We start from the raw sequence: 16,732 nt of genomic DNA, 5'->3' as shown, positions 1-16,732 counted from the left end.
GGCATCGAATGTTGAAAGGCGCGCAAAATTAATAGTAAAAAAAGGAGGAAAAACCTTATGATGCGGGACCCACGTACCACGACTGTCCACGTGTCATCTAACCTCCCTCCATCTTCCTTCTCTCGCGCGTCGTTCATTTCTCTTTCTTTCCTGAATAGTGTATACATACAGATTCACTTTTATTTTTCTTTCTTAACTGTCTTCACGCAGTTTCATCACCTTCATTCAATCTCTCGCTGCTTCCATTTTTCTCAACCTCTCTCCTTTTCTCGTCGGAAAATGGTTTATACGATCCCAGGGATTCGGTTTCCTGCAGTTCCGCCAATCTGCAAGTGCTCTGACTCCACCGTCAATGGCGACAGGAGGATGCCGATGTCTCTCTTCCTGCGGAAGGACTCGTCTGCCAGTACTCATCTCACTTTTGCATTTTCATTCCTAATAATGTTTTTACTCTTTTATAAGATGTAGACTCCTGGAGCTCCACTTGATTCTCTTGTTTGATTAGTTTTTTCTGCTTATCTTTGCCTGAAAATGTCGTTTATATGCGTTGAAAGGTTGATTTGTATCACTGGCGTTGTATGTAAGTGTATGTTATGTGCTAAGATTTTCCTGGCTGGTTATCACTACGGGGTGTATTGTGAGTTCTTGTTTGTTTAGAGGACTTGTAAACGGATTAGTTGTTAATGAACTTCAGTTCGTGCTTGTGAAATTAATTAATCTGTTTCCGGAGATTTGTTCTTCTGTCCATGGAATTGAAGCGATCCTTGTTTGCAGGGAAGATTGTTGTAAGCAAGTCTACTCATGATTCTGGTTCCGTGTTGTCGTCTGCAAATGCTGCTTCTGACAAGGTCCTGGTTCCTGGGACTGGAAGCAATAGATCTTCGACTTTGGCCGGGCTGCCTGAAACTTCTGACCCTGCCTCCGAGGACACTCAGGTTAATGATATTATGTTATTGGTTTTACTGAGATTGTTACAGATTTTATTGCAATTTAAGCTGAAATTTAGATTTTAAACCATTTATTCGATATTGGAGGGCCAAATTTCTGTTAAGAAACCAATATCATGAATGACTTTGTTCACACTAATGGTAATGATTCGAAAAATATTCATATTATGTGATATGGAAGAATACTTAGGAACTTAGTCATGGTGGACTTTGATAATAGAGCTGATTGCTTATAAAGGAGTGACTCATTTCGCCCTCTCTCCATATTGGTGTGTCTTGTGCTTTTCTTCCTCAAAGCATCCTTGCCATCTTTTTGCTCATTGCACCCTTCTCAGTATTGGAAAACAGTGCTTGATGCTTTTGGCTGGTCTGTGGTTTTGCCAAATGACATGTCGGCTAATCTATCTTCAGTTGTTATGGATCATCCTAACCATGGGGCACATACACATCCTTTTAGAGATTATAGATTTTTAAAATTTTTTTTTTAAATTTCTAGTGGGAGATCTTTGTTGTAGTTCACCTCTTTGTGTTGGGAGCCCATTAAGCTTCTGTTATTTCATTCACCAATGAAATTGGTTTCTCTTCTCAAAATAAATAAATAAAAATTGCTGCTGAGAAACCACAGCCTTATAGTCAGTCATAGGTGCATTGTCGATGGACTTGCATGGCAATGTGATGATATAAAAGAAGTTTACATGGTATATGGAGTTATGAAAGGTGTGAAATAAGCAGGAAGGTTAGTTTTTGTTCTGGGTGATATAAATTATTTTTCATGTCACTGATAGAAATTCAATTACGCGGTTGAAGACAAAACCTATCACTGGATGTCCTTCTGTTCTAAATAAAAATTGAGACTGCATACAAGTGTCTTTCGTCGGTAAAAAAGTAATTATGTGGAGTTGCAGTTTGCAAATGCGGATATTCAAAGAAAATAAGTTTTGGTTTGGACTGTTTTCAAGGAGGGCTTAGCACTTGCGACAAAGTTCAAGAGAGACATCGTTACCTACTACCAAATGTGTATATTTTTTCAATTCTTGCTGTGACTGCTGTCTGCTTGCTTTTGAAATGCCTTTTCTCTCAATTATTTGAAGGGAGCTCTTTTGATTTAATTTTTCAACATTGACTTGGCTTTCCCTGGACCAGTCCTCTCGGAACCTTGCATCTTTCATTTGTGGTTTCACCAATCTCAATAAGAAAGCTTTGGGCATTTGGTCTTATTAATTTAATACCCAAAAATGGATCTAATTGCATTTGACGCTCTAAATGTTACACGGTTAAAGCTATTCTTAGTTTTATTGTATTCTACATTTTGTAGAGGATGACGGATCTTTCAAGACGAGTTTAGGATTTTGGGTCTGTGGTCTGATTTGTTTCTCTTTGGAGCTCTTCTTCCAAAGCTTTTTCTTATTATTTTGCTTCCAATTGGAGAGCTGTTTTTACATCTTTGAAGTTTTTGTATATGTCATTCACATAAATAAATACTTATACATAATAAAAAAAACTACAATTGAATTCTAAATCTCAAAGATCATGCCATTAATTATGTTGGTAACCTCTTTGAGTTGTATGAAATGGTTCTAACTATATGTGAGATGTTTTAAATCTCCAGGGGTGTACAAAGAATCTTAATTCCCCAAATCTATTTTAGAATCAAGCCTACAAATCAGCCATCTTGCTATCCTTGCTCTGATTTAGTACTGTTTGTAAAAAATTTCTATTATCTAGGCCCGTTCAATTACGTTTTTCATTCCAAGGATTTTCATTCAGGATAGCTTTTGTCTGTTAGTCGTACTGACTTGATGTCTTTACTTTTGTCTTTATACTCATGGTTACTTTCGTTGCCACATCTATTCTCTTCTCAATAAATTTGTTTCATTGTTTTGTAATATGGTTTCAGGTGCTTCATGATGTAGATAATCAAACAATGGAAGCTGATGAGAAGCTTGTTGAAGAAACAGATCAAGATCTTCAATCATTGCCAGTAGATAATGTTGATGGTGATCAAGCACCGCTGGAGGAGATATCAATTCCTTCAAAAAGTAACGCTGATTTCACTGTGAGGTCCATTCCTCCACCTGGCGGTGGACAGAGAATCTACGAAATAGATCCATATTTGTTGAATCACAGAGAACATCTTGATTACCGGTAAGTTTGTTAGTCATCCTTGATAGGTATCACTTCCATTAGACCTAGAATAAGTACAGCACGCAATAAGGCATCATCCTGAACAAAGCCAAGGGGATTCCAAAAATACATCCACCCGATAATGATAAAAAGAAGAATTATATTTACAGAAAGGATCTTGGAAAGGAATTTGGAAGACTTTGGACTATATAACACCCAAGCTCATTCACTTTCTTTAGAAGTATCCTTGAAAAATATAGTTTCTTGGTAAGTTTTCTAAATAATCCCCTTCATTGCATTTTCCGAGAGGACTTTGCATTTCATAGGAAAGGATGATCTCTCAGGATTTTTTCAGGGTTGGAGAAAGCATTCAAAGGGAAAGACCAAAATTCATTCTTGAATAAGGGACATGACAATGCATTCGTAAATGGTTTTGATACTCCCCTCCCTCTTACAAAGGTAGCACGTGTTAGGAGAGAAGCAACATCAACATGTAATACCATCTGTCCCTTTACTTAGGGTGTCAACCAACATACTGACGAAGTAAAGTCAAAATACCAACAAACTACGAACTAACAAGCAGGCTTAATTAACAACCAAAATCAGTTAAAAATTAATCCAGCCAATTATTTAGATTATTCCTAATCCTATTACATCACTTTATTCTCCTACACCATACTATCATTTCCATATTAATAACGACTTACATTTCCTAAGAAAAGGTGAGTTACATGAATTTGTTGCCTTTCCATTTTCTTGATCTTCAGTTCTTCATTCCTCTAGTAATTATCAATTAAATATCGTAGGGAATCTTGCTTTTGGAATTAATAGAGATCTCCCAATCCAAGCTGAAAATATGTAATAAATGATGCCAACATGCCAGGGAGAAGGAGCACTCGATGAGTATGTGATTTTGCTCCTCACAATTTGCCCAACAAAGAAAACGTACTGAAGGCAGCAAGGAAGGGGAAGGGATTTTCCTTCTAAGAACTTTTTCTTTGTTTGAAACATATTAGCGTGTCATGTCACTTCTACTAGACATCATTTGGTATTCAAATGGATCCGATCAACTTTTCATTTATGACCTGAGATTTCAAGGACTAAAATGGGCCATTACTGAAACATCGGGGCAAAATTGTAAGATGCTGCAACCTAGGGATCAAAAGGAATGAGCCCAAACCTTGAGGACTAAAAAAGTAGCTAACTCTGTCTTAAAATACTCCAGACTAGCAATATATTGTGCAAATGTACATAACATAATGCAGAGAAAGCATGGCAACAAAACACATGGAGGCTGTTTTAAAAGATTAGGAACTGAAACACATATTGCTAGTTAACATAATTAGAAATAGTGGGCGGTCTCATGTAGTGGAGTTTTTAGCTTCTTTGCCTCTCCGGTAAATGGAGTAGCCCATTATTCAAATCCTATTCATTAGGCTCATTTATGTAAGTATTTTCTGGGTGTTCTTTCCTTTCCTTCTCTACTATTATTTCTATCCTTACATATAGTATTATAATTAGGGCTTTACCCATGACATTTTGTAACATGAAAAAAATGCTATATTCAGACCATTAGAATTTTCCTAGTGCGCAGGCTGAATTTATTGCTATGATACATGACAAAGGATGTCATAAAATAAAATATTAATAGAATTAAGGTCATAGAAGGATTTGAAAATGTTTTATGATAATCAAGTAGCGATTGGGCGTTCTTGTTTTGTAAGATCAACTTTGACTTCATGATAGAAGAGGATTGAGCATGGAATAATCACTTTAGTTTATGAACCATCAATACCGTGAACTACAGATCTCCACAATAGGACCCTTCCTAGAGTCCATTTTGAAGATTTAATGTAGGTTTCTGTAATATATTTGGTTTTGTAGTAGGTATTATCCCCTCCTTATTTGCATAACCACATTTTTTTTTTCCCTTCAATTGGCCATTCGTCTCGTAAGTTGGCACTGCTTGTAAGATATATTTTAAGGTGTTTTTTAGTAGCATACTGAATAAAGTTTAACCATTTCTATTCGTTTTTAGATATGGACAGTACAGAAGGATGAGGGAGGCTATTGACCAGAATGAAGGTGGTTTAGAGGCATTCTCTCGTGGATATGAAAAGTTCGGTTTCACACGCAGGTAACTTTCTTGGTTTCTATGTGCTGCCTGCGTGTCTCTCTCTCTCTTTCTCAAGCACACACACAAACTCACTCACTCACTCTCACACACACACAAGTGTGAACTCTGATTCTGACCTCCTTATGATTGGCTTTATATGTAACAAAATTTGAACCTTTCATATAATAATTTTTCTATCTATTCTTTTACTGCTGTTGTATGGAGAATATATTTGTATGCAGAAAATAAAGTATGGCAAGAGGCATGTATATATTTCAGCAATCTCAGGGAAATAAGGAGACAAGTATGCAGAAATATGGAAAATAATTGATAAACAATAAATAACGGAAAAAATATGTGGGATACCATCTCCTACTTTCAGTATTTGGTGAAACTTCTTTTGTGGCTCGATTATTTCATCACAGATACTCTTGATTAATATCATTTTTCTATTATTACGTCCATAACCTAATTTACTTCAGTACCCTGTGATAGAGTTTACTTCAGATTTAAAAAGGTTCATAGAAGTGCAAGCCTAAGGGAAATTTCAGTACACCTTTCTCTCCCATTTGTTAGTTTTTCACCTGAGTACTTCTCACCCTAACATCAGCTATCCTTAATGGCCACTAGGTGTGCACGCCTTTCCCACCTACTAGTTGGCTACAAATAAGGCCCCCCACTTTCACTTCTTTCCCACTAGTTCACCCTCTCTTTCTGTTATGTATGTTAATAATAGCAGGTCCAATCGCCTTTTTCCTATACACCGTTATTTAAACCATGCATGATAAATTTCTTGTATGGCTCCTAAATTTGTTCTCAATTGGTTTTTTCAGTGCCACGGGTATCACGTACAGGGAATGGGCACCAGGAGCCATGGTCAGTTTTCCCCTACTTTTTTCTTTATAAAAGAATTATTTTAATTATTTTTTATTGAGAAACATAGATTCTTTCATTTCATTGATGAGATAGAAATGATAAAATATGACAGTGTCAAAAGGAATTACAAAAAACACTTGGGACAATGAGAGAAGTGAGGTTGTATGATATAAAATGAGGGTGTAATTTACACCAAGAGATAGCAATGTAGGTAAGATGATCAAAAAATTCATTAAAGGTGGTGGCTTTATCCTCAAAGATGTGACGCTCGCACTCTATCCATGTAAAACCAAAAGAAAGCTTCTATGAAGCAATTCCATTAAACTTCCTTTTCCTTGCCAAAAGGATGACTCATAAGGACCACTTCTAGAAATGTAGTCATATTTCCGGGAAGAGCTAGGTTCCAATTGAAAGCCATGAGGATTAACTCCCGAAAAGAAACTGCAAAGGGCAAGTTATGAAGAGATGGAGCAAGGTTTCATCGTTCTTTTGGAAAATCCCACACCAATTCGGAGACGTTGCAATCCAAGGAGCTTTTTATTGAAGTCACAGTGCAAATGCTTCCATGTCTAAGCTCCCAAATGAAATTTAATTTTCCCTTACTTTAATGATGGGATTTTCCTTAATCTTTTTGAGCTGCTTGCTTTGGCATATACCATATAGGGACCGTAGCTCAACATTATGTTGGATTTCAGCTTGTACTGACTGAACAATGTTAAGTAGTAAACATGCCACGGTTTCTAAATTAGACTTTTCTTGGTTACCTCTTATGCCATTCTCTTTCAAACCTTCCCAATGTTTCATATGTACGTATTTTCCGGCTTCCTGAGAAGATTGCTTCTACAGTTGTAAAACCTGTGAGGGATTTTTATTGGATGGTTACAAATTGGAAGGTGGTTGCCGTTGGTAGTTTGGAACAAGATGCAACTCCTTATCCATTCTCGAGGACCAGGTTTTTGCAACTTCTAATTCTTCTTCCATGAGCTTTGTCATGACGATTTCTGTCAAAATATTGATATAATTAAATTTATTATGACCCATCAGCTTAAGTTTTTTGATTCATTGGTAATTTAATAGTTTCTTCTTCGAACCATTTCATCAAAATTAGTTTAGAAACATCTTGTTGCCCAGTTGACCAGGTCTGGGAAGCTCATAACATGAATAAATTTCCACCTGTTTTTTTTCCAGGTTTGAGAAGCTCATAGCATGATTAAAATTCCACCGGTTTTTTTTTTCTTCTCTTCACTATCAACAGCCAAGTCACTTTTTGAAAAATAGAGGAAAAGAACTCAGATTGATTTGGGAGATCAGCTTTCTTAACCAACTACCCATTCGTTTTTGGCTCTTTCTGAAGTTCTGAGAATCTAAAAAACATATTCACAATCTCTTTACTTTGGCAGGAAAATAACTCCAATTACTTCCAAAGACAAGTCATCATTGAAATTTAACCGTGAGAAAATAACTTTAAGAAAACAGTCGTCAAAACATGCTTTTGCTCAATTTTTATTCTGTAAGCAGAAACCATTTCCCGTGACACCCAATCAGCTTTCAATTAATTTGAAAACAGTATGGCTTAATGGTGCTTTGGAGCAATTTTCTGGCCTTCTTCATTTGACTTTTTCTGCGCATATATGCTTTTGATGAACTTCAAGGAAAATAATCTTTGTCTTGTTCTTTTAGTCAGCTGCGTTGATTGGAGACTTCAACAATTGGAATCCTACTGCAGATATTATGACCCGGGTATGGAATACTTGTTGTAGATACTTTTTGTGCATTTTATTACTCTTTTTGGATTTAGTATGCCATTTACAGTTATGTTTTTAAACTTTGCAGAATGAGTTTGGTGTCTGGGAAATTTTTTTGCCTAATAATGCGGACGGTTCCTCAGCCATTCCTCATGGTTCTCGCGTGAAGGTACATATTCTGATGATGGTATATAAGTTATACAAGGAAAATAGTCGTGATTTTAAGCCTCTGGAAAAGAGGAGAGCATTTACACCAAATAATAAACAAAAGACTATAGCATCAGAATACCTGTAAAAACAAACTCCTTTTCTTTAAACATTCTTTGACTCCTTTCTTGCCAAGTAAGCCATATAAAAGCCCTCTCAATGTGCATCCAGAAAAGCTCATTTTCCATTTTATATGGGATTTCCCAGTAAAACATAAGAGTGAAGGTGTGATGTGACATAAGTGAGAGCTGTCAACCATCCAATGGAGGAAAAGAGAAAATTGATTATGTACATGATATTAAAAGTTGGCTTTATGATTCAGAACTATTTTTCCAAATGGAAAACTAATGAGAATAGATGTTCATATAAGGCATCTATGTTGGGGCTTTTCATGCGACCTCACTCTTGCTTAATTTCCCTGAGATTAAAATAGTTGAAAACAATTTGTTTAATTGTCTTTATTGGGCAATACAGAGCCAGAAATTACCAAATACTGGTGTTCAATAATATTTTCATCAATGAAGGGAATATGAGCCTGAAACAAATGAATCCCAAGGCTGAAACATTCATCTGAGGCATAGTTTTCCAATGTGCAACACGTGTTACATCCAATATTCCTACTTGAATGAAGAGTTGTTAAGCAATGGCTCTCTCTTTCCCTTTCTCTCTACTCCCTTGTCATCCATTTTCTTCTTGTGTTTAGTTTCTTCCTACTTACATTCACTCTTTTGCCTGGTGTTTCTTTCTAATGGAGTTTGTCGCTTGTATTGTCATTTTTTAAGATGGCTAGTACTTTCCACCTTTAAGGTCGTGCTAAACTAAAAATCATTGTTGAAAATTTATTTATTTATTTTTGTTGAGTTCAAAATTTCGTTGGCTGATAAATTCAGAAGCAATAGGTTCCTGACTAGTGTTTGTGGCCTCTGCAAGTTTTCTCCTTGTCTCTAGGATATTGCTATGTTTCTTCACTTAGTTCTGTTTGTCGAGCTTTGTAGATTCTACCAAAAATGATTTTTTTTTCAAAGAAATGATATATTCTGATTCATACTACTGGTTGAGAATGTTTACGTAGATGAGGGTGCACGGCTGAAGCATCTAAGTTGGACACTAGTGGTAAACAGTGCAATTTAATGATCCTTAAAAGGTTTTGAAACATTTGATTGGTAAAGCTTTCACGACCTCTTATGTATTCATATATTATATAGTTAAGTAGGAAATAGCTTGGTGGATAATTCGTTCTACTTTTAGGAGAATTCTCAATTATATATCTTGACATTTTATGACTGTTGTATAGATATCAGGAAAAACTTCCTCTTTATGGTTGTGTTAATTTTAACAGAATATATATATATATATATATATATATATATATATATTTTGTGTGTGAGATTGAAAAATTTATCCAAACATGCAAAAAATGAGCCTGCACAAGAAGTCCTAACACTACTTGAATAGGCTCCAACTGAGTAAAATGTGTCTCGAATCAAGAAAAATATGACTTAACGAGTAACAACAAGAAAGTTTCATCACGAAAATATGAAATCTAACAAAAGACCAAATAACCCTAAGAGAATGCTCAAGCTCTCTAAAAATTCTGTTATTATTCTCTGCAAAGGCTCCACGAAACCACACATACTCTGGCTTGCCACAAAACGCTTCCTTTCTCGCGAAGTGGGTGGAGAAGGAATTCTTCGATCATCTTTTTTCAACCCCTACATCTAGATAAGTCAAGACTTAGAATATGATCACGATCCTCCGTCACCCTTCGACATAGAATATTACACGGAGGCCCAATCAAATTAGCTTTTTCTGATGAAAGGCACAAATGAATTGTTTTATTGTGTAATGTTGTTAGCAACTTTGATCTTATTGCTTCATGACTTGATCTTTGTCACTTATAGATTCGAATGGATACTCCTTCTGGCATCAAAGACTCAATTCCTGCTTGGATCAAGTTTTCTGTACAGCCTCCGGGTGAAATACCTTACAATGGTATATACTATGATCCACCAGAAGAGGTATGGTTTATAAATTTACCTCATGTCTTACAATCGTTCAGCCAGTGTGAAAAAATTTCCCTCATGTCTTACAATTGTTCAGGCAGTATGGAAAACCTTTTGGAACTGCATTTCTGCAGATATTGATAAATATTGGGAAAAATATACAACTGACATTAGATTATACGTTGTAAATCGATGGAGCGTTCCAAAATCAATGGCTAATAATATATATTTCTTAGTTTAGTGATATTGCCTATCAAAGAGGAAATAAAATTCCTATCTTAAATTTTTCACTTGTTTAGTGAAATCAGGGGTGAGGAAATCCTTAACTGTTGCAATTTATGACTTTCTACATCTAAGCTGCAAACTGTTTGTTTTACTAAACTGTATTTTCTGTGGTTGTAGGAAAAGTATGTATTTCAACATCCTCGGCCAAAAAAGCCAAAATCACTTAGAATTTATGAGAGCCATGTTGGTATGAGTAGTACGGTAAGCAACTTCTGTTCCCTGTGATAGATACTGTGTTCTTTCTAAATGTTTATTATCTTTTTCATTGTGTTCTTTTCCATGCCAAAATTACTTCCTGTTCAAAATTTTGCTTGGGAGTAACATAAAAGAAACCAACTCTGAAACCAACCAAAAAACTAACTTGATCACCGCTTCCCTTATCAAACTCCGACTGTGGTCTTCCCTGCCTTAAAGTGCAGACTGATGAGCTTAAATTCCTAGAAGAATATTTTCATTGTCATTTGCCCTGCTGTGCCTGAATTCACAAGCCAAACTACCAATTTACTGCATTGAACCTTTTTATTTCCAGCCATCCTTTGTGTGCCCCTCATTATCTTTCAGATAATTAGAATTTGCATGATTATACTGAGACAATACCACTTGTATCTCCACTTGTATCGTCACCTTTCTAAAAAAGTTTTTGCATGTTTTTTTTTTCAATGTCTACCTTTAGAAGGCGCGAGAAAATTTGATGTAAGATAGATAGGAACACTGTAAAGCAGATAACCCTAAAAATTACTTGGAAAAGCTTAAAGAAGGAAAGAAGTGTATGGAGATAGGAGTGAGAAAGATGGAGCTATCTAAGGATTGCTTCATGATTAATTTGCCAGAGAATAGAAAAAAAATGGATATTGAAATGTTCATTTACAACAACCTTGGACCTTAAGTTTTGCCACTGTACAACATTCTTCCATTCAGGTCTTGATATACTCAACAATGAAATGTAGGAACCTATTATAAATACATATGCAAACTTTCGAGATGATGTCCTTCCTCGCATTAAGAAACTTGGATACAATGCTGTTCAGATCATGGCTATACAAGAGCATTCCTACTATGCTAGTTTTGGGTAAGTTCATGTTTATTATATGCTGATTTTTCTAAATTATGGGGGTTTTACGTATAATTTTGTCAATAATGATATGCAGCCTTCTCAGAACTACTGCCATCAGTTTGTGTGGTAGCTCCCTGAGTTCTTGTTAACTTGAGTATTTTAATATAGGTACCATGTCACCAACTTTTTTGCTCCAAGCAGTCGCTGTGGAACCCCTGAAGAACTGAAATCTTTGATAGATAAAGCTCATGAGCTCGGCCTGCTTGTTCTCATGGATATTGTTCATAGGTAAACAAAGAAAAAGAGATCAAGATTATGGAAAGAACTAGAAACTCTATTTAATTTTCTGTACATAGTGGGAGCATAGTTTCAATTTTTATTTTGTTCTAAATCCTTCAGTATTCGTTACCTAGCTTTTTTAGGATTAAATAATTGTCTTTTTATATCCCTTGGCATGTATGGAGGCGAGTGGTAATCCTTGCTACTTTTCTTCATAAATGATGACAATGACATAAAAAATAACTGGGGAAAATCAATTTCATCAGCGATAGCTCCCGCAGGTTTATGCGGTATAATCCAATCGATTTATCTATGGTATACAATGAGACTTTTCTTTTAATAGGAAGGATGACTATTCATTTCTTGGTAGAATAGAATGTTTTACAAAAGATCCTGGAGTTTCAAAAGAAATTATATAAATAAAATAAAATTCTCTCCATTGGGCTGTGGGGTATTTGGTTAGAAAGGAATAATGAAATTTTTAGCGAGATGGAAATATCAGGTAAATAGGTTTGGGAGGTGGCCAAGTTTAATGCCTCCCTTTTGGCTTTCGTCACCTAGTCTTTTGGAAATTATGACCTTGGCCTTATTTTATTTTAGTCCTTTTCTATAATTAATTTTGGTCAACCTTTCCTTTAAGCTCTTTATTGTATTTGTATTTGTATTATTATTATTTTTTAATGAATGCATGGATTCTTACAAGTATAATTTTCGAGATGCTGTTTAGTCTGACCATAATTTTTTGAAATCTTTGGCTATATATTTAAATCCACTATCTGGTTCTTTGTTTTACGTGCCGTGTATTGTGTTCTTCCAAGTCCATTTTTTCTTTATTCATCTATTTTTCATTTAAAAGAAAAAAAGCATAATGCTTTATTGATTTGTATCTGATACAAATACAGTCATGCGTCTAAGAATGTGTTGGATGGACTGAACTCGTTTGATGGTACTGATGGCCATTACTTTCATTCTGGATCACGAGGTTATCATTGGATGTGGGATTCTCGTCTTTTTAATTATGGAAGCTGGGAAGTAAGATTTTTTTTCTCTTATTTTTTCTTTTGTAATTTATCTCATGCCTGTATATAACCTAAGGTTGCGTGATATGTCTTGTTCATTTAGGTATTAAGGTTTCTACTATCAAATGCAAGATGGTGGCTGGAAGAATACAAGTTTGACGGGTTCAGATTTGATGGTGTGACCTCAATGATGTACACTCATCATGGCTTGGAGGTAATTTACCGACGAGGGTTGGGAACTTATATCACATGATGGGGCACGGTGCAAGGCTTTTGTTTCTTGAGAAATCTGGTTATAAAGGCTTATGAAAGACATTCTCTTGTCCAAAAAGAAAAAAGAAAGAAAGGGTCAAACAGTTCCCTGCCTATAGATCTGCAACTCTCTATCATTTTATTTTTTGATATGGCAAATCCTCACACTCTAGTTGGCTACCATTGTTCACTATGTCAGGATTTATAATATTATGTCATGCTTTGGCTTATGACGAGAACTTTCTTTTTTCTTTCTTTGTGGGTGTTTCAGACAGTGTTTACTGGAAACTACAATGAGTACTTTGGATTTGCTACAGATGTTGATGCTGTTGTGTATTTGATGCTGGTGAATGATATGATTCATGGGCTTTATCCCGAGGCTGTTTCAATTGGTGAAGATGTATGTTTTTTACCTTTATATACTGATATTCTTGTCTAAGATAGGTTAGGGATTATAACAATTCATATACATCTTTCAGGCACTCAGTGTTTACATTATCATATACATATATGGAATGTTTATATTCCACCTGATTTTAGTCAGACGATCTAATGGTTCAATGCAACTATGTGCCTACTCGGTGGATATCCTTGCTAAACTATTACCAAGGCCTAATTTTGAAGAATTGGATAACAAGTTGGGATTGTATGACAATCCATCTGATAGGGGAGTGTTAAAAATTAATGTCAAAATTAAAGCATTCTTGTGCATAGAAAATTCAGAAATTATCATTTTGGTTAATTAGTAATATTTGAGATCAAAAGCTTACAAGTTCTGATTAGAATAGGTTAAATTTTATTTTCTTGTTACTTCTTTCTCTTGTATTTGACTTGATACATTAATTTGATTTATAATTAGTTGTAAAGTATTATGGAATACTAGAAATCTTCGGAATACAAGCACGTTTAGCCATTAGAATGGATTCTAATTAAGAACCATTGGCCAAGAGAGGGAGGGTGCGCCTATCCGTTGGTTGGGAAATCAGGTTAGTTAAAAGTTAAAGGAGAGCATACTATTTTAAACAGGTGTCGTAGGCATGAGGTAAGAAATTATCAGTGGGTAGTTTCGTGAGAGTAGACTTCCCATGCTCCGTTGGTCCCTTTTAATTGACATTAGCTTGAACCGAGGGAAAACTGCTGCCACAATTCATATTCATACTTTGTGAATATCTCGAATATTTATGTTATGTGGTAAACTTTTCTGATTCTACATGCAAAGTTAAATTTGCCTTTTAGTGATTATTTTATTAAAAGATTGCCTTTTAGATTCTTGAACACTTGATTTGACCGTGAGAGTGGGAAGATATTCCTGTCTTATCAGATGAAAATTTATTTTTGCAGGTCAGTGGAATGCCCGCCTTTTGCATTCCTATCCAAGACGGTGGAATTGGATTTGATTACCGTCTGCACATGGCCATTGCTGATAAATGGATCGAGCTTCTCAAGTATGTTGTTTCTTCCTCAATACTTTATTTAGATTTGCTATAAGCATATGTTAAAAAAAAAATCACCTTAATTACTAGTAAAAAAACCATGTTTTATACTTCTCTATTTTATATCTTGGCTGAGAGCGAGTGCATGACATAACCCATATGATATTGGACAATTTTCCAGAAGTAATGATGCTTTTAGAACCTATTTTCTGAAGTTTGAACAATTTTGGAAATGTGGTAACACAATTCCTCCATGTGAAATAATATTATTAAAATATTTCCCCTAAATGTACGTAAAAAAGCTATGGTATGCTCTACTTTAACCAATTTTGTCTATGGTGTAGGAAAAGCGATGAAGATTGGAAAATGGGTGATATTGTTCACACGCTTGTTAACAGAAGGTGGTCAGAGAAGTGCGTTGCATATGCTGAAAGTCATGACCAAGCTCTTGTCGGTGATAAAACACTTGCATTCTGGTTGATGGACAAGGTTAATAATCATCGCCCTCAACTCCCATGCTGTGAACTTGTCAAATATTGATGCACATGCAAACATGAAATTAAAGCCTGTTGGTCTAGTATCATTGGTTTTCTGTTTCATGTTCAAATCGTTTTTCTATTTCATTATTTTCTCTTCATGTACATCCCCCTAGGGTTTAGATCATGTTGATTTTGAGGTTCAATGATGGAAATCCTCTCATGAAAAGGAATATCTTAGTTCAGAAGTCAGAATCTTTGCATATTATTAAAGAGTCTAAGAAAGGACATTAGGTTATTTGATGGTATTTCCTAGGTTATTTGATGGTGTTTAGGAGCACGTGATATACGTTTCCATTCTCTCGTTAGTGTGCTTGAAAGCATATTTATCTTTAAATACTTATATTGAAAACATTCTCATACTCTGCAAATTATTTTTATTCGTATATACATGCAATAAGCTAACAACTAGGTTGTGTAGGATCCATACGGTAGAAAGTATCACAGATACCGCAGACTAGAAAGTATATTGATACAATTAAATTTTCCTTAACCCATCGACTTATGTTTTTGGGTTTAGTGGTGATTTACATGGATAAATGTAGAAATACTTATATCCATGGTAAATTTGTGCAGAATGAAACTCCTCATCCAAGTTTATTAAGGAAGTATAATTATCGAAACCTTCATAAATTGTAGATCTTTACATGCATGTTCACTTTCGTCTATTGTTTCATCTCTTCACAACCGTTTATCCAATTTTAGAAGGCAACAGGTTAGTTTTTATGAGATTACATAAATAGTTGTTAACTTATTAGCTTCCAATGACCATGTGAAGCACATAAGATGAGGATTATTTTGGCTGCAATTCTCTTATATTCATGTTTTCCAGGACATGTATCACTCCATGGCTTTGGACAGTCCAACCACTCCTGCAATTGATCGTGGAGTACCACTGCATAAAATGATAAGGCTTATTACCATGGGATTGGGAGGAGAAGGATACCTAAATTTCATGGGGAATGAATTTGGACATCCTGGTAAGATACTCTTATGCTTAGTCTTTTATTTTATATCACTGGGATGATATTTCATATAAATCATTCAATATCTGGCAGTATCTTGGTTTTATCAATGTGTTGCTCTATTGTTTGCTTTGGAAAGTCATTTGTCTATCATCATCCTTTCAGAGTGGATTGATTTTCCAAGGGGCGATCAGCATCTTCCTGGTGGTGCACTAGTTCCTGGAAACAACTTCAGTTATGATAAATGTCGGCGTAGATTTGATTTGGTGAGTGATTGCGAACTCTTATTTTCTTCTGTAATTTTGGTTGATATTTTATTGAAGAGTGTGATTATCACGTGTCTGAAGGCTCAACCTTAGGTTCTAATGCCTCAGATTCCCAGCTGGTATTTGGTAGTGTACAACAATGTTAAAACTCAAATTATTCGGCCCTGATGATAACCTTTTTTTTTTTTTTTTTTTTTTTTTTTTTTNTTTTCTCATCATTTCCATTAGTTTTTATCTTCCTAAGCAAGTAGATATTAAAATTTGTAGCCAAATTCCAAAAACAAATACAAGTTTTTAGAAATTCCTTTTTTAGTTTTCAAAACTTTGCTTGGATTTTGAAAACATTCCTACAAATTAGATAACAAAACAAAGAAACTAATAGTTGGAAGTAGTATTTTATAAGCTATTTTCAAAAACCAAAAACCAAATTATTATCGATTTTTGTGTACCGGACTATAAACTCAAAATATTGTCTGACAAAAGTAAGGTCTAGCAAGTTTCTTGTTACAAATAAAGATGAAGGGAAAGGATTTTAACTGATTCAATCATATATATATATATATATATATATATATATATATATATATATATATATATATATATATATATATATATATATATATAT

The 16,732-nt window shown here is 35.0% G+C and overlaps 1 protein-coding gene across 1 annotated transcript in view; it reads left to right on the top strand.

Annotated features, from left to right (window-relative positions):
• The first annotated feature begins 157 nt into the window (after positions 1-157).
• Positions 158-16,732, top strand: part of LOC111790945 (1,4-alpha-glucan-branching enzyme 2-2, chloroplastic/amyloplastic-like) — a 19,107-nt gene continuing 2,532 nt past the window's right edge. The window contains exons 1-18 of the mRNA XM_023672077.1: positions 158-406; positions 775-935; positions 2,845-3,092; positions 5,110-5,208; positions 6,021-6,063; positions 7,744-7,803; positions 7,897-7,977; positions 9,917-10,033; positions 10,421-10,504; positions 11,251-11,372; positions 11,526-11,645; positions 12,539-12,668; positions 12,759-12,869; positions 13,179-13,307; positions 14,249-14,352; positions 14,685-14,829; positions 15,709-15,856; positions 16,007-16,107. Of these exons, the coding sequence (XP_023527845.1) occupies positions 280-406; positions 775-935; positions 2,845-3,092; positions 5,110-5,208; positions 6,021-6,063; positions 7,744-7,803; positions 7,897-7,977; positions 9,917-10,033; positions 10,421-10,504; positions 11,251-11,372; positions 11,526-11,645; positions 12,539-12,668; positions 12,759-12,869; positions 13,179-13,307; positions 14,249-14,352; positions 14,685-14,829; positions 15,709-15,856; positions 16,007-16,107 (2,130 nt within the window). The 5' untranslated portion in view covers positions 158-279. The remainder of the gene's footprint in view (positions 407-774; positions 936-2,844; positions 3,093-5,109; positions 5,209-6,020; positions 6,064-7,743; positions 7,804-7,896; positions 7,978-9,916; positions 10,034-10,420; positions 10,505-11,250; positions 11,373-11,525; positions 11,646-12,538; positions 12,669-12,758; positions 12,870-13,178; positions 13,308-14,248; positions 14,353-14,684; positions 14,830-15,708; positions 15,857-16,006; positions 16,108-16,732) is intronic.

The sequence above is a fragment of the Cucurbita pepo genome, chromosome LG03, assembly GCF_002806865.2.
Source record: "Cucurbita pepo subsp. pepo cultivar mu-cu-16 chromosome LG03, ASM280686v2, whole genome shotgun sequence".
NCBI lineage: Eukaryota > Viridiplantae > Streptophyta > Magnoliopsida > Cucurbitales > Cucurbitaceae > Cucurbita > Cucurbita pepo.
This window is presented reverse-complemented; position numbering and strand designations above follow the sequence as displayed.